The 21,583-nt window shown below is 54.1% G+C and overlaps 1 protein-coding gene across 2 annotated transcripts; it reads right to left on the bottom strand.

Moving 5' to 3' along the window:
• Nucleotides 1–5,142: 5,142 nt before the first annotated feature.
• On the bottom strand, nucleotides 5,143–21,323 carry MYL10 (myosin light chain 10). Of its 2 annotated transcripts, XM_002817804.3 has the most exons (8): nucleotides 21,067–21,323; nucleotides 16,203–16,295; nucleotides 15,944–16,045; nucleotides 15,015–15,090; nucleotides 14,111–14,215; nucleotides 8,029–8,107; nucleotides 5,474–5,522; nucleotides 5,143–5,385 (listed from the first exon to the last, which is right to left on the bottom strand). In XM_002817804.3, the coding sequence occupies exons 1-8, from the start codon at nucleotides 21,142–21,144 to the stop codon at nucleotides 5,287–5,289; spliced, it is 681 nt and encodes a 226-aa protein (XP_002817850.3). In that variant the 5' UTR covers nucleotides 21,145–21,323; the 3' UTR covers nucleotides 5,143–5,286. The 2 variants fall into 2 exon arrangements, with proteins under 2 accessions (XP_002817850.3, XP_054415102.1); XM_054559127.1 differs by lacking the exons at nucleotides 15,944–16,045; nucleotides 21,067–21,323 and having other exon boundaries at nucleotides 5,149–5,385; nucleotides 16,203–16,355.
• Nucleotides 21,324–21,583: the final 260 nt, after the last annotated feature.

Consider the following 21,583-nt stretch of genomic DNA (forward strand, 5'->3'; position numbering starts at 1 on the left):
CTCCCCTTTATATATATATCCTATCCTATTATATATAATATATATAATAATTCTTTATATATATAATTCTCTCTATATAATAATTCTCTCTATATATATCTCCCATTAGTTCTTTCCCTTGTGATCCTGTGAGTTAATACTTAATAAACTCCCCCTCTCTCTATATATATATCCTATTTTATATATATATCCTATCCTATTATATATATATATCCTATTAGTTCTTTCCCTCTAAGAACCCTGACTAATACAGGAGGGACTGGGCAAAGGGGGCAGGGAGTGTTCCAGGCAGAGGGAGCAGCACGAGCAAGACTCTGCAACAGGAGGAAACGTAGGGCCCCCAGTGAAACTGTGCAGCTGGAACCCAGAGCCCAGGGCATGGTGCTGCAGGGAAGTTCAAGAGGCCAGCAAGCGGTTCTTTTGTTTGTTTTGTTTTATTATTTCTTTTAGAGATAGGGTCTTGCTTTGTTTCCGAGGCTGGTCTTGAATTTCGGGGCTCAAGCAGTCTTCCCACCCTGGCCTCCCAAAGTGCTAGGATTACAGGTGTGAGCCACCGCACCCCGCCACGTTCTTGTGCCGTTAAAAAGGTGCTTCCAGAAAGAACTCTGGAAAGACAGTGTGTCCATCCACATGCTCATTCTTGCTGATTTCTCTCTGGCTTTTGGGAGCCTCAGCCCTCCACCCCTGGAAGGGCAGCTCTGTGGATTACCCCAGTTACCGGGACCAGAGGAAGAACTGGAGAGCCTGGGGTCATCCAGGTATTCCTCAAGGACTGGACAGAAAGGTGTGGATATTGAAGGCAGCTGGCCGTGTGCCCAGGTCAGGGGCAGTGGAGACCACCAATGAACCAAAGCTTGGGAGAGAGGGGCCTCCAGGAGGCCATGCTGTGTAACTCCCAAGAGTGGCGGAGACCAGGGAGTTGGAGCCACCAGCAGCCTCACAGTCGGCTTGTGCCGTCTGAGAGGCCCCCTGCTTTTCTTTTCCCTGGGGCCCCACTGGAGTCTCGTCACTCCCATGCCTGTAGCCTACCCCCATCCTGGTATCTCCCAGCCAGAGACCGTTGAGGGCAGAGGTGTGGTGTTACTGGTGTTATTGATCACCCTTTCTGAGCACTGGTACAGAGGAGGTATAGACAAGTGGAGACACTGAGGACAGAGGAATAAATGAGATGAATGCCCCTGGCCTCCTCTCTGAGCTGACGTGGAGTCCCTCTGGCCTTCCCTGCCGACTGGCCCTGTGTCTTGGAGGAGCCGGGCTCCTGCAGGTGGGCAGGCCTAGCTGCAGGGAGCAGCTGGCAAGCAGTTGCCTGTGGCCTACGGTGCCTTGGCTCTGGCTTGGTTCTGCGGGGCACAAACAGGTCTGACAAGTTCCTCAGCAGCAGAGACAGGGCTCGGTCCATGATTTCCAGGAAAGTCAAAGTCTTGGAGAGCAAGCGGAGCCAGGCTGGGGGTGGAGGGAGGAGCTCCTCTGCCACGTACCTGTCCCCTGTGTCCTGAGCCCAGAGCTCCAGACTGATGGTGGTGCTTCTCTCTCCCGCCTCCCACAGAGGGAACAGGAACTCAGCAGTGGGGGAAGAGGAAGGGAGACCTTTCACTGTGGCCGAGGGGTTGGGGAGTGTGGCGCCTGTGGTTAAGCAGCTACCGTCAAAGCCAGGGCTGGCCCTCTGTAGGGTCCAACATGCCACCCTCCCTGGCCTCCTTCCTCCTGGCCTCTCAGGTCTGAATTCTACCCTCAACCCACAGCCTCCAATCCTTGGCTGCAGGGACCTCCTCCCTCAGCCTCAGCCACCGTATTCCAGGGTCACACCTTAGACCTGCTCTTCTCTTCCTTAAACACTCGGTTCTTGTTTCTTACTTTTCTTTCCTTTCCCTCCCTCCCTCCCTCCCTTCCCTCCCTCCCTCTCTCTTTCTTTCTTTCTTTTTCTCTTTCTCTCTCTCTCTTTCTTTCTCTCTCTCTTTCTTTCTTTTTCTTTCTTTCTCTGTCTTCCTTCCTCACTCCCTTCCTCCCTCCCTCCCTTCCTTCCTTCCCTCCTTTCTTTCTTTTCTTTTCTTCTCTTTCTTTTTCTTTCTTTCTTTCTTTCTGTCTTCCTCCCTTCCTCCCTCCCTCCCTTCCTCCCTCCCTCCCTTCCTCCCTCCCTCCCTTCCTCCCTCCCTTCCTCCCTCCCTCTTTTCCTCCCTCCCTTCCTCCCTCCTCCGTTCTTTCCTTCTTTCCTCCTTTCCTTTCTTTTCTTTATTTTTTTTTCTTTTCTTTTTGTTGAGACAGGGCCTCAGGGTCTCTCTCTGTCACCCAGGCTGGAGTGCAGTGGTGCAATCACAGCTCACTGCAGCCTTGAACTCCTGGGCTCAAGTGATTCTCCTGCCTCAGCCTCCCAAGTAGCTGGGACTACAGGTGTGTGCCACCACACCAGGCTAGTTTTCTTGTATTTTTAGTAGAGATGATGTTTGGCCATGTTGGCTGGGCTGGTCTCAAATTTCTGACCTCATGTGATCTGCCTGCCTCGGCCTCCCAGGGGCTGGGGTTACAGGCATGAGCCACTGCATCTGCCCAACAGTTGCTTAGATATAACACCCAAAGCACAAGCAGAAATAGCTAAAATAGACTTCATCAAAATTTAAAACTGTTGTGCATCAAAGGGCACTATCAAGAGGGTAAAAATACATCCCACAGAATGGGAGAAAATATTTGCAAATCACATATCTAAAAGGGTCCAGGCTGGGCATGGTGGGCTCACGCCTGTAATCCCAGCATTTTGGGAAGCCAAGATGGGAGGACTGGTTGAGCCCAGGAGCTCAAGACCAGCCTGGGCAGCTCTCCAAGTAAATAAAAAAATAATAAAATAAAATAATATAAAAATTAACCAGGTGGGGTGGCTCATGCTTATAGTCCCAGCTACTTGGGAGGCTGAGGTGGGAGGATTGCTTAAGCCCGGGAGATTGAGGCTGCAGTGAGCTGTGATGGTGCCACTGCACCCCAGCCCTGGGTGACAGAGTGAGACCCTGTCTCAAAAATAAATAAATAGACAAATAAATTAAAATAAAAAGATCTAGTATCTAGAATATATAAAGAACTTCTATAACTCAGCAACAAAAAAGTGTAACACAATTTTAAAATGAGCAATGAACCTGAACAGATTTCTCCCAAGAAGAGATACAAATGGCCAATAAAAACATAAGATGCTCAATGTCATTATCCATTATAGAAACGCAAATCAAAACCCAAATGAAATACCACTTCATACCCACTAAGATGGTTATAATTTTGGAAAAAAAAAAAACAGAAAATAACAAGTGTTGGCAAAGATGTGGAAAAATTGAAACCCTTGTACATCACTGGTGGGAATACAAAATGGTATAACCTTTTTGAAAAGCAATTTGGCAATTCCTCAGAAGGTTAAATATAGACTTACCATATGAACCAGTAATTTCACTCCTAGGTATATGCCTAAGAGAATTGAAAACATATATTTACACAAAAACTTGTACACAAATGTTCATAGTAGCGTTATCCATAATAGCTAACAGAAATATCTCAAATGTGCATCAACTGATGAATAAACAAAATGTGATCTATCCATAAAATGGGATCTTATCTGGCTATAGAAAGGAATGAAGCCAGGTGCGGTGGCTCACGCCTGTAATCCCAGCAATTTGGAAGGCTGAGGCGGGCAGATCACCTGAGGTCAGGAGTTCGAGACCAGCCTGGCCAACATGGCGAAACCCCATCTCTACTAAAAATACAAAATTAACCAGATGTGGTGGCACACGCCTGTAATCTCAGCTATTCGGGAGGCTGAGGCAGGAGAATCACTCGAACCCAGGAGGCGGAGGTTGCAGTGAGCTGAGATCATGCCACTGCACTCCAGCCTGGGCAACAGAGTGAGACTGTCTAAAAAAATAAAAATAAAAAAAAAAAAAACTGGGTTTTATGGTATGTGAATTGTATCTCAATAAAAAGGTTTTTTTTAAAGTATGCACTCTTTTGCCTCTTTTTCCATACAACATAGTATATATGAGCAATCAACGAAGCTGTTGTGTACATCAGTAGTTTATTCTTATTGCCATGTGGTATTCCCATGTATGAGTGCCCTATCATTTATTTATTTATTTATTTACTTATTTATTTTTTCAGACAGGGTCTCGCTGTCTTCCAGGCTGGAGTGCAGTGGTGTGATCATAGCTCACTGCAGCTGCCAACTCCTGAGCTCAAGTGATCCTCCCACCTCAGCCTCCTGAATAGCTGGGACTATAGGCATGCGCCACCATGCCAGGCTAATCTTTAATTATTTTTATTTTTATTTTTTTTGTAGAGATGGGGTCTTGCTATGTTGCCAGGACTGGTCTCAAACTCCTGGCGTCAAGCAATCCTCCTGCCTCGGCCTCCCAAAGCTCTGGGACTACAGGCCTGAGCCACTGTGCCTGGCCTCTTTTCAGATCGTTATGGCCATTTGGATATTATTCTTGTCATCTACCTTTTTTGGGGTTATAATCTATTATAGATATGTAGGATTTTAAAAAAAATATCTTCTGGATATGAGATCTTGTCACGATCTATGTGTTGCCGGTATCTTTTCTCATCCAGTGCCTTTTTGCATTCTTAATTGCATCCTCTGGTGAGCAGAAGTTTTTAATTTTGATGAAGTCCAGTTTATCCACTTTTATGGTCAGAGCTATGTGTGTCCCGTTTAAGAAATCCTTGCCTACCCCCTAAACATCCCTTGAAGCTACCTCTTCCCTTCTGACGTCTTCGCCTCTAGCCAGCTCTTTACAGCCAGTTTTCTCCCATGCTTCTCCATTCTTCTCCCACCGACGTCTCCCACGTCCCCACCCCACTTTTTGCCCCCTCCTCTGCCTTCCTCACTGCAGTCAGCACCATCTCCTGCCCAGGGACAGTCCTGGCTCCTCTGAGAGTCCCTGGGACCAGCACAGCCTCTGGCACGCACTAGGTGCTTAATAAAAGCTCCATAAATGAAGGCAATATCCTGTGGCTTAGCTGGGAGTCGTTAAAACTGTCAATTAGCTCTAAACACTAGCTCCTCGGGAACATTTGAGCAGAGCCAGAGAAACAAAAAAGTTTTGGAAAAACCAACAAGATAGGAATGTTTCGTTTTCTCCCTCGCTGGAGCATTTACCGCACAAACTCAGACCTTGTTAGCATTATTTATTCTTGCTTTGTCCCCAACCATAGGACAAGGGAAGCCTTTTTCCTGCGCCATCTGGCTTCAAGAGCTCCCTGTCACCCCCACAACAGTGTTTGCTGCCCCTGAATGTCGGGGAGACTTGTCATCCCCTAATCCTTCTCTTCACCATGAGTGATGACGTAGCACAGGTTTCTGTAGTCCAGGTTGCCGTACACATCTGGGGGAAACGCTGCAAACATCTGCTTGACCTGGGAAGGAGGAGAGAGTCAGCCGGCACCAGGCCAAGTGGGAGCCAGAGCAAAGAATCCGCTGTGACCCACCAGAATCCCAATTTACCTCCTCCTCACTGAAGCGGTCTGCCTGGGTCATAAGTTTTTCTTTGATGCTATTCAAGGGAGAGACACAGTCATGTTCAGGGAACGGGATACCCAGCTTGAACATGCAGATCCCAGGGGTGACGAGGGGCAAGCGGGGGCAGGGGGACATCCTGGACCATGAGGACATCAACCTGGGGCTGGCCCTGCCGGCCCCTCCGATGGCCAAGTAGCTTCTGAACCTCAGTTTTCTCCTCCATGAAGTGGGCTTTCCTCCCAGCATCAGGCAGGGACCAAAAGCAATGACCTGGAGACCCCATCATGGGAGCTACTCCGATTTCCCATCATGCACTATAACCAAGCTCTGGATCATTGAGGGGAGACACCTCAGGTCCCCCGCTACAGAGCCTCTTTTGCCTGATTCTGGACACACTCTTTTCTCCAGCTTGTGACGTTCACTGACACCTGCACAGCGTTTTAGAGACAAGATGCTTGTGCTCCGCCAAGGGTACAGGAAGGCCTGCCCAGGTCCGTGTCCTCCTGGGCCTGCAAGGGACTGGCGCCCCCTCAAGCTTGGAGGGTCCTGCAGGGTTCTTAAGGGAGCTCAGTGCGCAGGGATGGGATCAGATGGCTGAGTGGGGCCTCGTTCACCCAGAGCGTCCTCTGGCACCGGCTGCAGCAGGCCTCGCTAAGGAACAATGCACATTTTCCATTATTTATGTTTCTGTGGGACAGTCACAGTTTCCAGCTCTCCAAGCTGGGGACTTTTCACAGACTCTGTTTCAACCAGAGCCTCCACCGTGGCCTGTCTGGCCTGCCTGGCCTGCAGCCACAGATCCAGGTCCCATGTCCCAAGGCAGTGCCTTCAGTTCCCAAATTAGGTCCCCAAAGGGTCTTCCCGGCCTTGTCCTTGCACCGGTGAGAGTGAAGGTGGTTGACAGTAGAGGGAGGGCTCGGGGTTACTCTGGGGTTGCCTCTGATGCCTCCTCAGGTCCCCAGGATGAAAGTAGGAGCCACAGACCCCGAGGGAGGGGTGAAGGGGAGGACTGTGGCCTGTGGCAACCCTCAGCATCCCCTCCCCATCCCAGGGGAGTATGTGACTCATGGTCTTGGAGTTGAGAACGTGTGAGACGGGACAGACCCTCTCCACCTCCACCCCTGCTGCATCTGCCCTCTCCCTTTGAGATGGGAGAATCTCAAAACTAGCAAAACTAGCCTCAAAATGAAGGCCAGCAGCATTACAGTAATTGATCCGGAAGCCTGGGCTTGGGGAGGAATCTCACCTGCCCCAGGCCACCCTCAGGTCCAGCAAGGTTCTGAAGGGACTGCATCGGCACAGCTCAGAGGTCAGCCCTGAATCTTGGGTCCTGCGAAGGCTGCCACTCCCCTGCCCACTCGTGCCTGCAATTCTTGGCTCTCTGTTCCCTTGTTGTCACTGGGTGGGGCACCCCCTACCCTCACGATGGCAGCCCCGGTACCTGCCAGACAGCAGCCTGCAGCCACTTCCTCTTCATGCATTCCAAGTGAGCTGGTCACTTTCCCCAATCCTTACTGCCCTCTTGCCCAAGGCGGTGCTGCCTACGATCTGGCTCAGTCCTCTCCCCAGACCCTGGATCCTATGGGCACTGGCCCCTGGCTCTTTGCTTATCTGTCCGCCCGACTCCGTCTCGACGGCCGTGACCCTCCTGGGAGCTGCAACCCTCTCCTCTCCTTCTCCAGGCTGGCCTCCATGGTGTTCTTGCCTAACTCCTCCTCAGGTTCTCCCATGCTCCCAGGGCAGACGCAGGGTCCAGGGGCTAGGGTGTGAGCGCCCCCCCACAGGCCCTGCCTGCCACTCTGTGCTCAGTCTCCTCTACACCATCTCCACCTGCACCCTCCAGCTGCAGCCAACTCTGAACAAACATGCACAGGCCAAGCCCTGGCCCTCTGAGCTCTCTGTTCCCTCACCTAGAATGCTGTTCCCGCCCTAGCCTGGGCAACCCGTAGTCATCCTTCAAGACCTGCCTTTGCCCCCACACCCACCCCACTAGGAAGCTCTCCTGGAGTGACCCACTACTTCTTTTTTTTTTTTTTTTTGAGACAGTCTCACTCTGTCACCCAGGCTGGAGTGCAATGGCGTGACCTCGGCTCACTGCAACCTCCACTTCCTGGGTTCGAGCGATTCTCCTGCCTCAGCCACCAGAGTATCTGGGACTACAGGCATGCACCACCACGCTAATTTTTTTAAATTATTTTCAGTAGAGATGGGGTTTTGCTGTGTTGGCCAGGGTGGTCTCGAACTCCTGGTCTCAAGTGATCTGCCCACCTCGGCTTCCCAAAGTGCTGGGATTACAGGCGTGAGCCACCGCGCCCAGCCTGACCCACCATTTCTTATCCATTTCTACTTCCACGCACACATAGAGAAGGGGACACCAAGGCCCAGAGAGGGGAAGGGACATCAAGCGATATCACTGGGCTGGGCAGCGGCCCCCCAGCTCCTGGCTTCTGGGAGAGGAGACTGGGCGACCATCCACCCTGACCCCAGCCCAAAGCTGGCTTATTCCCCTGAGCATTTTCGGGGAGTCAGGGGAAACTTACACATCGGCCTTGACGAAACCTTTCCCTTCAGTGTCGAACACTTTGAAGGCGTGAAGAATGGTCTCCTCTGGGTCCGTGCCTATAAGCAGCACATACAGGGCAGGGAGAGAGGCAGGTGAAGAGGGCCCCACAGAGACAGGCACCAGGCTGGGCAGGGGCTGGGGATGGGGGCAAGTCCCACGGCCCCTGCACAGAGGCACAGCTCTGGGGAACTTCTTCCCCAACTTTCACTGCACAGCGAGTGCCGAGCTCACTTGAAGCAAGAGCAAGGAGGGAAACAGGTAATTGTAATCATAGACAAGGGTACCACATATATATATTTTGTGAACAACCTGCGCAACTGTACACGGAGACCCTGATTGAGCATTTAATTTGTGCTTAACCCTTCCCTATTTTGCAGATGGAAAAGCTGAGACCCAGAGAAGTTAAGTGACTTGTCCAGGGTCTCACAGCTGCATGACCAGTGGTCTGGGTGAGGGGGCATGACTCTGGAGCTCACGTGTTACCCAAGCTGTGCACAAGAGGCCGTGGGTGGAGGAAAAAGAGTTCTGTATGTGGATGCCAAAAGGCTGGGGCTTGGGCAGTGGAATTGGAGGGGTCTGAGAGACTGTCCCGGCCAGAAGTCGGGCAGGTGGGCCAACAGGCCAAGGGAAGGGATTCAGGGGGGCAGAAGTGAAGCCAGAGAAGTTCCGCTTTTATCACAGTCACAGCACAGCCTTGGGAAGAGATGTCATTAGAAGAAATGAATCTGATACCCACAATGGGATTGAATGTGCAGCCCCCACATTGCACCAATGGGAAACTGAAGCCCAGAGAGAGGAAGGGTCTTGCCCAAGGCTTCACAGGCTGCGTGAATGACAGCAGGTGACCTGGCCACCCTCGCCCGGTGCCCTTTCCCCCTCTGTCACCATGTCCCCCTTGTTCACTGTGGATGCGGGGGTGCCCCCTTCCTTTCTTCAGTGCTCAAATGTGTCATTGGTGAAAGGGGACAGAGATGGTGCTTGCTACCCACCTCACAGGAGCAGCTAAGATAACATACCATTCATGGTAAGGTTTTAACGAACATGGGTCGATCAGGGCTGCAAATACAGCTGAGCACTCTATGCCTGCAGCTTTAAGATTTTATCCCCTGGAGCTCTGAGAGCACCCATAGAGTAGATGTGGATTTCTTGGTTTATCATAGAAAAAACAGGCTCAGAGAGGTTTCATTACTTGCCCAAGGCCCCACTGATAAGAGAAGGGAGGATTTAAACCCACCTCTGTGGACTCCAGAGTCTCCTGCTCCTTTTGTCACCCTGTGCTCCTGCCTGTCAGATTAGGTCAGCCAGGGCCATGTGCCTCCCTCATCAGACTAGGTCAGGGCCATTTGTTCCTCCACCATCATGCTAAGTCAGGACCATCTGTGCCTCCCCCATTAGACTGGGTCATCACCATCTGTTCCCCCTGCATCAGACTGGGTCAGGGCCATCTATGCTTCCTCCATCAGATTAGATCAGGGCCTCATCTGTTCCTCCCCCATCAGACTGGGTCAGGGTCATCTGTGCCTCTTTCATCAAACTGGATCAGGGCCATCTGTGCCTCCCCGATCAGACTGGGTCAGGGCCATGTGTGCCTCTTCCATCAGACTGGATCAGGGCCATCTGTGCCTCTCCCATCAGACTGGGTCAGAGCCAACTGTGCTTCCCCCCTCAGATTAGATCAGGGCCTCATCTGTTCCTCCCCCATTAGACTGGGTCAGGGCCATCTGTTCCTCCCACATCAGACCAGATCAAGGTCATCTGTGCCTCTCCCATCAGACTGGGTCAGGGCCATCTGTGCCTCCCCCATCAGACTAGGAACTAGCCAGGACTGGGCAGTGTCTGAGTCTCTGCGCATCTCTGAAACTGGCACAGAGTGAAAAAACCTGGCACACCCTGGCCTCGCTGGCCTGGGAACTCCTAGAGGGCAGAGCCATGGACTGCCTCTGGGCAGGGTGGCAGGGAGCTGGTGTGCCCAGCAGAGAAGCTCAGCCCAAGGTGCAGCGAGGGCAGGGCTCCAGGCCCTCACAGCCTGGCCAAGCAGGCAGGGGGTAGCGGGTGCCTCTAGGCGGGTGAGGGTTGAGTGACCAGAGCATCACATGGGGCACCCATGTGGGATTTGCCTCCGAGGCCACAGCCTCCCAGGTTTCACTGATTAGTTGAAAATTCCCAGCGTCTTTGAAGAGGCCTCACTGCTGGGGTAGGTTTGTGGCCGGCTCCAGCCTGTCCCCCTGCGGACCATGCACATGGGCTTAGGCACCCAGCACAGCCCTGCCACTCCCTGTTCCTGTGGCTGGCAGTCTTCCCTTCTCTCCTCCCCAGAAAGAGCCTCTGTTCTTGAGACTGCAAACCTCATAAAATCTGCTATAAAGTGGCCACCTCCCCCCATCATCGTTGGGAATCTCATGACACAGTCTCCTCTTCCCAATTAGCGGGGTGAGGTGGCGCCCGCCCCAGCACCCTGCCCTCCCGGCTCCTGTCCCCTCCCACCGGCCTCTCACGCAGTCTGGCCACGTCTGCACGACAGGCTCAGCCGGAGCCCCAGTCCCGGCGCCCCTGCAAAAATGAGAAAAAGCTGCAGCCCTGCAGCCCACACCAGGCCCCAGGTCACAGCTTCAGCTCAACCATGGACCGACACGAGGTTTTAGTCTCAATATTCCCATCTGCGAAACAGGTTTGGGGCCCACCGTGAGCTGACAGAGTCCCCTCCCCTTCCCCTGAGCACTCTTGGAGGTCTCTCTAAACTCCTGCTCTGGCAGCAGGGCCCCTCGCCCATGCCCAACACCAGGGGCGGGAGGTGCTCACAGCCTCACCTTCTGGGCCGGGCCCTGGGCCGTCCACCCTGGCAGAACCGCAGGCCACTTCCCCAGGCCCTCCCGCTGGCCTTTAACATGCCTCCTTCAGTTACATGCCTCTGGATAAAAGAATCAGGCCTGTCTGCTTCCTTTGAAGTTGCTGGCTGGAGTCACACATGTCTTTCCCATAGAGCATTCTTCTCTCCCGGCCTCCTGGGCTTCTGAGCTCTTCCAGGAGGCGGACATGGTCCTGGAAATAGGCCCCGACAAGCTGCCTGGAGGTGGGCCCAGTGATGCTCCTGATTCGGCTAGACAGCCCCAAGTTCAAAGCCTGCTCCGGATGAGCCTGCCCTCCCCAGCCCTGGGTTTCCTCATCTCTCGCACCCAGGCTGATGGCTGTCTTCCTTCTGGCTCTAGATCTGCCAGGACACGGTGCGTGGAGGCTGCTCTACCCCACAGCAGGTCACGACCCATGAGAGTACTGATTTTTCACCCCATCAAACCTGTGATGTCAGGTCGGATCACCCTATGGTGGAATGGTGGCCCCTAAAAAGATACATCCACCAGAGGCTGGGCACGGTGGCTCACGCCTGTAATCCCAGCACTTTGGGAGGCCGAGGCAGGCAGATCACGAGGTCAGGAGATCGAGACCATCCTGGCTAACACAGTGAAACCCCATCTCCACTAAAAATACAAAAAAATTACCCAAGCATGGTGGCGGGCACCTGTAGCCCCAGTTACTCGGGAGGCTGAGGCAGGAGAATGGTGCGAACCCAGGAGGCATAGCTTGCAATGAGCCAAGATCACACCACTGCACTCCAGCCTGGGTGACACAGCAAGACTCCATCTCAAAAAAAAAAAAAAGTTATGTCCACCAGAGCCTGCAAATGTCACCTTATTTGGAAAAAAGGACTTTGCAGATGTAAGTTAAGCATCTTGAGATGCAGAGATCATCTTAGATTATCCTGGTAGGACCTGAATCCAACAGCAGTTAGATTCTGGGCACGGGGGCTCATGCCTGTAATCCCAGCAGTTTGGGAGGCCAATATGGGCGGATCACTTGAGGTCAGGAGTTCGAGACCAGCCTGGCCAATGTAGTGAAACGGTGTCTCTACTAAAAATACAAAAAATATTAGCCGGGCATGGTGGCGGGTGCCTATAATCCCAGTTTCTTGGGAGGCTGAAGCGTGAGAATCACTTGAACCTTGGAGGCGGAGGTTGTCCTAAGCTGAGATGGCACCATTTTACTCCAGCCTGGGCAACAGAGTGAGACTCCATCTCAAAAACAAAACAAAAAGAAACAAAGAGGCAGGTGGAGGGAGGTTAGATAGAAGAGGATGGGGCCATTGACGACGAGGCTGAGATGGGAGAGGTAGAGCCACCAAAGGCTGGGAGAGACAAAGAACGGATTCTCCCCAAATCCTCTGCCAGATTTCGCACTTCTAGGCTCCAGGACTGTGAGAGAATACGTGTCTGTTGTTTTGAGCCACCCGGTTTTGCAGAATTTGTTACAGCGAGCTCAGGAAACTATTATAAGCCCATTTTACAGACCAAAAAACTGAAGCCAGAAAGCAGATAAATCTGTGCAAGGTCAGCCTAGGAGTCAATGGGAAGCCAGGGTCTGATCCTAGGCCTAGCCAAGGCAGGGGGTCCAAGGGAGGGGGCCCAGCAGGGGCAGCCTGAGGGTCGGGGGCTGACAGTGCTCACTTTCCAGAGGCCACTGCCTAGGCTGGCCTTTCCTTTTTTTTTTTTTTTTTTTTTTGATGAAGTCTGGCTCTGTCACCCAGGCTGGAGTGCAATGGCACCATCTCGGCTCACTGCAACCTCTGCCTCCTGGGTTCAAGCGATTCTCCTGCCTCAGCCTCCCAAGCAGCTGGGATTACAGGCACCCACCACCATGCCCAGCTGATTTTTGTATTTTTAATAGAGACAGGGTTTTGCCATGTTGGCCAGGATGGTCTTGATCTCTTGACGTCATGATCTGCCTGCATTGGCCTCCCAAAGTCCTGGGATTACTGGCGTGAGCCACCACCCCCGGCCTTCATTTGTATTTATGGCTGCATCCCATTGCTTGCATTACCATCTGAACTCTGCCTCCTGTCAGATCAGCCGAGGCATTAGATTCTCGAAGGAGTGTGAACCCTATTGTGAACTGCACATGGCATGCGAGGGATCTAGGTTGCTCCTTAATGAGAATCTAATGCCTGATGATCTGTCACTGTCTCCTGTCACCCCCAGATGGGGGTGAGCCACCATGCCCGGCCTTGGCCCTTCCTTCTAACCATGGAACCCTCAAGCTCTGGGACGTCACTATAGGAGAGCTCCCCCAGGGCCAGGACAGAAAGGAAACACAGATGGCTCCAACCCTCCACCCAACGTCTAATGCTGTGTCTCGGGCAGGTACACTGGTTACAGCCAGGGTTTGGGGTTGAGGCTGCATCCCGGCCACTTTTTGCTGGAGCATCTAGGGCAGGGGGCGTGACTCCTCTGGGTCTGAGTCTCTTCATTTGTGAATGAGCCTCCCCGATCCTTCCTCTGGGGGCTCCAGTGACCACAGAAAAAGACAAGGGGAGTAACTTGCCCTGCACAGGGGTCGACCACAGCATCTTTTGGAAACACCCTCCCTCCGGCACCCTCTGCCTATCCCCCCAGCCCCATGTGCAGAGCAGGTAAAAGGGGCTCACAGGTAGGAAAGTAGGGAGGCAGCATGGATGGGGGCAGTGGGATGAGTGGGCAAAGGGGTTAAAGGCAGGGTTTAGTTTTTGTTGTTGTTGTTGTTGTTGAGACAGGGCCTTGCTCTGTCACCCAGGCTGGAGTGCAGTGGTGCGATCTCGGCTCACTGCAACCTTCACCTTCCAGGCTCAAGTGATCCTCCCACCTCAGCCTCCAAAGTAGCTGGGACTACAGGCATATGTCACCATGTCTGGCTAATTTTTGTATTAGTAGAGATGAAGTTTCATTATATCATCCAGGCTGGTCTCAAACTCCTAGACTCAAGCAAACCGCCCACCTCAGCCTCCCAAAGTGCTGGGATTACAGGCATGAGCCACCATGCCCAGCCAAGACAGGGGTCTTTACAGTTACCCCAGTCTGCAGTGAAGAGAGGGAAACTGAGGCAGGGCCCTTGAAGGTGCGTGCACCTGGGGGCTGATGTCTGGGGCCACATCATGCTCCCACCTGTGTTGTGTATGTGTGTCAGGCCCCTGCCTTCCTACACCCATCCCCCTGCCATTCCCCGCTGCCCCCCAGGACTCCAGGTGCCTGGCTCACCCTTCAGCTTCTCCCCAAACATGGTCAGGAACACCGTGAAGTTGATGGGTCCGGGGGCCTCCTTCACCATGGCCTCCAGTTCCTCGTTCTTGACATTGATGCGGCCTGCGGGAGGTGAGACGTGGGGGCGCACGGGAGGATAAGAGAGAACAGAGCTTGGGCCTCAGAGGATCCCACAGAGCCTCCTCACTCAGCTGCCCCACGTGCCCCCCACTCAGCCCTAAGGCCCTGTCGCCTTTTTGGGGGACTCTTTAGGGGGCATTTGGGCCACAGCCAGCTTCCGGCTGCCTCCAGCCTCATGAGAAGGGAGCAAGTCACTCTCATCCCCATTTTACAGGTGAAGAAACTGAGGCCCAAGAAGCTGCAGCTGAGGTGCACGGGGGCTGCAGGCTCAGGGTTCCTGTGCCCCAGGAGGGGATCAGTGGATGCCTGGATGCTGGGATTCCCTGTGGTTCCAGGGGACACTCAAGATTCCCAGGGGCTCAGGGCCTGGTTACGTCCGTTCCGCCACCTAAACCCCGCATAGGCGACTTCAGGTTCTTCCCTGGGGCCTTAGAGGGGTCAGAAACCTCAACCTGGGAGTTGGGTCTTTCCCTCCGACTCAGCTTGTCCCCTGCTTTCCTGGCCCCTCCCCACACCCAGGGTCCCCTACACCAGGCCCAGGCCCAGGCCCATGCTGCTACTCCTGTCCCTGAAGTGTTTTCCCCTTCCCTGGCCAAATCCTTCTCCAACCCCCCAGGAAGGTCCCCCCCCTCCCGACTTTCCAGGCAGCGGCTGTCTTTCCCCTGTGCTCCCCAGCACAGGAGCCTCTCACGCTCACTGCGAGCCCTGCCCCGCTGGCCCCAGCTGCCCGCTCTCTCTGGATGGCCTGGCCCTAAGCTCCCCCGGCTGCTGGCTCACCCACCCAGCGCGGCAAAGGTGTCCCTCAAGTCCTCTTTGTCGATGAAGCCATCGCGGTTCTGGTCCATGATGGTGAAAGCCTGGCAGAGACACAGGTGCTAAGTGGCCACCCACCCTTCCGAGCCCGGCCACCTCCCCTAGGGACCGTCCTCCTGCCGACTGCTGCCCAAGGAGCCTCAGGGCAGGTCCCTCTGGCAGCCCAGCTGGGATAGGCTTCATCCCCAACCCCTCATTTCAGGCACACGGCAACTCCAGTTTACAGACAGGGAAACTGAGGCTCAGAGAGAGAAAAGCCTGACCCGAGGTCACACAGCAAGCACAGGGTCAGGTACAGAGAGATGAAGAGGCTGCCTGAGGGCAACAGGTCACACACCCAGGCTCTGGGCCAGGGCCATGGCAGCCTCAAAAAGTAATGTCATTGGCCAGGCATGGTGGCTCATGCCTGCAATCCCAGCAATTTGGGAGGCAGAGGCAGGAGGATTGCTCGAGGCCAGGAGTTTGAGACAAGCCTGGGAGAAATAATGAGACCCTGTCTCTACAAAACATTAAAAAATTAGCCAGGCATGGTGATGAATGCCTGTAGTTTCAGCTACTCAGGAGGCTGAGGTGGGAGGATCGCTTGAGCCCAGGAATTTGAGGCTGCAGGGAGCATTGACTGCAACACTGCACTCCAGCCTGGGTAACAGAGCAAGACCCTGTCTCATAAAACAAATAAACAAACAAACAAACAAAACCTAATCATTTGAAAATGTAGTAATGGGCTGGGCACTGTGGCTCACGTCTGTAATCCCAGCACTTTGGGAGGCCGAGTCGGGTGGATCACCTGAGGTCAGGAGTTCCAGACCAGCCTGGCCAACATGGCAAAACCCCATCTCTACTAAAAATTCAAAAAATTAGCCAGGCATGGTGGTGTGTGCCTGTAATCCCAGCTACTTGAGAGGCTGAGGCAGGAGAATTGCTTGAACCCGTGAGGCGGAGGTTGCCGTGAGCTGAGATCACGCCATTGCACTCCAGCCTGGGCGACAGAGCCAGACTCTGTCAAACAAACAAAATAATAATAATAATAATAATAATAGTAATAATGACATCTTCAGCCCCTTGAGACTGAAGCCTGAGCCTCTGCCCAGCTCCTTGAGCAACTGGCATGCATTCCAAGAATCCTCATAACAGCCCCATGGGGCAGCAGACCGACCTCTTTAAACTCCTGGATCTGGGACTGATCAAACATGGAGAAGACGTTGGAGCTGGCGGTGCCTTCTGCTCTTTTCCGAGCTCTTCTCGGTGCCTGCGAGGTACCAGACAAGGCCTTGCAGCGGCCCCTGCCTCGGGGGTCAGCCCCCACCCCCTGTCTCACCTCCCAGGGCATCACAGTCCAGAATGACACCGCTCCGCCCTCCCTGGTGCCCACAGCAGACAGACAAGGCTACCCCTGAAGCCTTGCAGGTAATCAAGACGTTTTCCCAGCCCATGGCAAGAAACCTGCACGGCGTGCACCCCCACAGAGCTGGACAGCTGCTTCCTGGCCCTGTCCCCCGGGCTCCGGAAGGTGGGCGGCCGGCGCCTGCGCTGCGGAGCAGAGGCGGGCATCTCTTCCTTCAGCCTCCCCATCTCTACCCCGGCATCCTCCACTACAGCTGGAATCTGACCTTATCGCCAGCTGCTAAAAACCTTCTTTGTGTTCTCAGGAGAACAACTGAGCTCTTAGCACCCCCACAGGATCTGCCTCTTGCCCCCTCCCAGAGCTGCTACTCCCTCTCACCCAGGCCCTCTACTCTGTCCCAGAGCTGCCTTCCCTCCCGGCGTTTGCCGCTGCCTAGTATGCGTTACTCTGTTGGAATTCCCTGCTTGGAATGTCTTCCCTGGAGAATCTATCTAGAGACTCCTACCTATCCTGCAGCCTCAGCTCCCTGTCACCTCCTCCGAGAAGCCTTCCCTGACCCCAGGCCCTTCTCCCCTCCCCGCATGGTTTCACGGTGGACTGTCACCCCCACAGCACGTATCACACTGTCCTGACATATCTGTGTGTCTGTGTCCTCGACTAAGTGGACACCTCAGGGGTAAAACCCACTTTGCCCCATCTTTGATCTCTTCTGTCCCCAACCTGAACCTGGCTCAAAGTGGGGATCAGCCAGTGCTTGGAAATAGCTGCCCAGAACTCAGGGCCAACCCACGCAGCAGGCAAAGCAGGAGGCCACCCACGTTGAGTAGTTAGATGGTCTCCGGCCGGCCTTCCTGCCTCTGTGAAGTCAGGGTGTCTGGAAGTCCACCATTGGGCATTTGCTGAAAGCCCTAAGTCCCCAAGACCCCCTGTGGGTCCTGTCCCTCGGCAGCCATCCTTACAGCCCCCAGGGGCGCTGTGAGCCCCAGAATGGGCTCTCGATGGGGGAAAAGAATTGCTGGATTCCAGAGAGGGAGGTGGACGGGATGGCACAGAAATGGGTTCCCACCGCCAGCTCCTGTCTCCATCACAACCTGTACCACCCTCTTCTGCCAAGCCGTTGTCTACCCGCCCCCGCCAGAGCAGAGGAGTCCCCTCATCCCCTGCTCCCCTCCCCCCACGCCTGTGTGGTCCCCCCTGCCCCCAGCTCACTGCTGTCCCCACCCCCGCCCAGGAGCCTGCCACGTCGAGGGCGGGAGCAGAAGCGCCGGCTGACTTATAATTAGCTTTTACTGGGTGCTTTGTCTCTCCTAATCCTTTGAAAGGGGGCTGCCAGGGCGGCCGGGACGTTATGATGCTGTAAAACCTCTGTAATATTTATAAATCCTTTCAGACATCATAAAGAAAAGAACTTCCCCGCAGAGTTCATCTCACATAATTACATATACATTTCCTCCGATTAATAAAAAATGATCACTTCCGTCTGTGGGAGGTTCTGCCCTTTCTCTGGCAGACCTGGCTGTGGCCTCGGCGTCCTCAGTCCCTGCCCCCCACGCCCCCAGCCTCTCATGATCCCCCTGGTTACACCCCCACCTTACAGTGTCCCAGAGCTCCACGAGGGAGGGCGAGATCATGTTCTCTACTGCGCAAGAGAGTCCTAAACCCTAGGGTCTTTGCAGCCCAGCTGTCTTGAAAATTCCTTTTGAGGATGGGCCCCTGAAAAATAAAATTCCCCTGAAAGGAACATCTCAGGGAAGAAGGGGGGTCATCCGGATCTGGGTTCAAAGCCTGGCTTGGCTGCTCCCAGCCTCTGTGATGTTAAGAAATTCACTTGTCTTCTCTGAGCCTGTTTCCCCATTTATAAAACCTAGAGCATGTCGAGCTCAAAGCATCAGGACATGTATTAGACACCTACGGACCTCCAGGCAGGCCCCATGCCCAGTCCTGGGGACCCAGGGCTGAATCAGGCCCCGTCTTGGTCCCCAAGAAGCTCACAGTCCCGCTGGAGGCAGTCCATAGAGGCTGACGCGGAGGAGGGACAGGCGCTGAGAAGACGAGACAGAGAAGCCCCTAGGCCCTTGGGCAGTCAGGAGGTGACAAGCCGAGGCTGACAGCTGAGTCAGAGCTCTGAGCCGAGAGGGACTAACTAATGAGGCAGGTGAGATGCAGGCACAGAGGGACAGCCAGATTGATACGCCGCAGGGAGTCCCCAGGCACAGGAACCCAGAGTAAGCCCCATGTCACATGAGGTGCACAGGCAAAGGTGAACAGGGGGACCTCGGAGTTCCAGAGGTGCCACGCTGTCCCGAACACTGACCCCCGGCCCTCCCAGGGGGCCCCTGCCCTCAGAGCCACTGCCCCTGTGAAGCCCCCAGGCCCTGCCCACCTCGTCTCTCTCCACCCTCCTCTTCCTCATTCCCCAGCAGTCCCCACGAAGTCCAGGAAAGCAGAGGCTCAAATCAGGACCCACGCGGAGAGGAGTCCCGAGTGGGGCAGGTCCAGGCATGGCATCGAGAGGGAAGAGCAGGTCAGACCGGGGCAACATCATATCAAGGTCAGGAAGGTCAGTGAGAGGCAGGGTGAATTCAGGCAGGAGGTGAAGGTCAGAATCACACACGGAGTCAAGGTCACAGAACAAGGTCAAAGTTGAGAAATGAGGCCGGGCGCTGTGGCTCACACCTGTAATCCCAGCACTTTGGGAGGCCGAGGTGGGTGAACCACTTGAGGTCAGGAGTTCGAGACCAACCTGGACAACATGGTGAAACCCCATCTCTACCAAAAATACAAAAAAAAAAATAGCCGAGTGTGGTGGCGGGCACCTATAATCCCAGTCACTCGGGAGGCTGAGACAGGAACCTCACTCAAAGCCAGGAGGTGGAGGTTGCAGTGAGCCGAGGTCGAGCCACCGCACTCCAACCTGGGTGACAGAGTGAGATTCTGTCTAAAAAGAAAAGGAATTGCAGAATGAGGTCAGGGGCAGGGGCAGGGGTCGGAGGGAGGGGACCGCAGTGCTGAAGCCAAAGACCCAACAGCCACAGGCCTGAGCTCCCCAGGGAGGAGGTGGAGGTGAGAGGAAGGTGGCCGTGGCAGAGGCAGAACAACCCCAGCCTACCATGGTCTGGAGAGCTCCCTGGAGCTGCAGCTGGCCTGGGGATAGCTCAGAGATGGCCCTTAAATAGTGGTCCTCCCAGGGCCCCTGGCATGCACCAGGCCCGGTGTGGAAGGTGATCCATGACAGGATGAGGACCTCCCTGCCAGGCACCTGCCTTGGGCCATTCAGAGTGGATGGGGTTGGGGGGAATCTGTGGGCAAAAACCACGGACGCAGGGACTGCCTAAGCCTCCAGGATCTCCGAGAGCCCTGGGCCAACTGTTTTCTCTAGAGCCAAGGGACCAAGGCCCAGGAAGGGGCATTTGGCCAAGGACACAGAGTAAGTTGAGGCCGGCAACCCCAATGGGAAGACTTGGCCTTGAGTCATCAGGGAGTGTTGCCCAGGGTGGCGCCACCCATGCCAGCTGGGACCAACTCAGATTGCAGTGTGGCCGGACCTCTGGAGCCGTGGGACTCTGGGTGGGACATCACCCTCTAGGAGGCTCAGCCGTCTCATAGGAATTGGGGGAAGGGTGTGACACTCCCCTGGTCTGCTTATGGAGAGGGTTTCTGCACCAACCTGGCCCTTGGGGGCCCTTTCTACCAATATGCCTATTATCAGGGCCCCCATTCCACACCCACAGGCCAGGGGACCCCCTCAGGGCACTGAAATGCTCAATGAACAGAGAAAGCAACAAGACAAATAAAAGAAAAATGGGGTGGGCGTGGTGGCTCATGCCTGTAATCCCAGAGCTTTTGGAGGCCAAGACAGAAGGATCGCTTGAGGCCAGGAGTTCAAGACCAGCCTGGGCAACATAGTGAGACATCCGTCTCTACAAAATATCAAAAAAATTAGCCGAGCTTGGTGGTGTGCTCTTGTAGTCCCAGTTACTCAGAAGGCTGAGGCAGGAGGATTGCTTCAGTCCGGGAGTTTGAGGCTGTAGTGATCTATGATTGTGCCACTGCACTCCAGCCTGGGCGACAAAGTGAGATATTGTCTCTTAAAAAAAAGAAAATAGAAAAATGGAGGTGACTCTGATGAGGAAGAACTGAAAAATGAGACCTCCGTTCCACCCTGGCCTCACACACATACATATCCATCCCCACCAGGCCTGGCCCAGCCCAAGAATTCTCTAGTAGATCTGCCAAACAGAGCCCACACCTGCCCTGGAAAGCCCCTCCTGTGTCTAGTGCAGCCCCAGCAACCCCAGCTCGGCCTCAGAGGCTGCCACTGTCCATCTGGGGCCCGCCACATCTGATCAGCTGCCAGGGCCGGCAGTGCAGGGTTCAGGCAGTGAGCCCACAGGTCCCCAGGGGCTGGAGAGCTTAACTGTCCCTGGAGCTGGCCTCAGGCCTTCAGGCCCGGGTACAGCTGATCCCCTGCCTTGGGGGAAGGGAATATCATCATAATAATAAGAAGAGTAGCTAATATACAACACAGAAGGTCAGGCCATGTCTTAAAACACGTGTCCTCACATTCAATCCATACCCCATTTTTCAGATAAGGAAACTGAGGCACACATGGGTTAAGTCACTCACCCAAGGCAGATAAGAAGTGGGGCCAGAGGCCAGGCACAGTGGCTCATACCTGTAATCCCAGCACTTTGGGAGGCCGAGGAGGGAGGATCACTTGAGGCCAGGAGTTTGAGACCAGCCTAAGCAACATGGTGAAACTCTGTTTCTACAAAAAAAAATTTTTTTAATTAAAAAATTAGTCAGGCATAGTGGTGAAGGGAAAAAGTTCCCTTATCCCCTTCACAGGGCATGCGATGGGGGTGTGGCTTGCTTCCTCCGTACCCCGCTGCTCAAACCTCTAGGGGGACCATGCAGACAGGCAGGCTATGGGGCTCTGACCCCACAGCAGTGTCTAGGGGTGGATGCTTACAGCTCCTGAAGCCCCAGTGGGCATGTGTTACAGGATGCTCTTTTACTTTTGCCATCTGTAGGTGGCTTGTGTTCATCAGCTCAGTTAGACCCTCTGCCTTATTGCAAGGACAAAGGGCTTTCTGTATCCTGGGGTTCTTGCCTTGGTGTACTATGAAAATTGAATCACACGTGGGCTTGGAGAATGAGTGCGAGGTTTTATTGAGTGGTGGAAGTAGCTC

This window comes from Pongo abelii, chromosome 6 (assembly GCF_028885655.2).
Source record: "Pongo abelii isolate AG06213 chromosome 6, NHGRI_mPonAbe1-v2.0_pri, whole genome shotgun sequence".
Classification (NCBI taxonomy): domain Eukaryota; kingdom Metazoa; phylum Chordata; class Mammalia; order Primates; family Hominidae; genus Pongo; species Pongo abelii.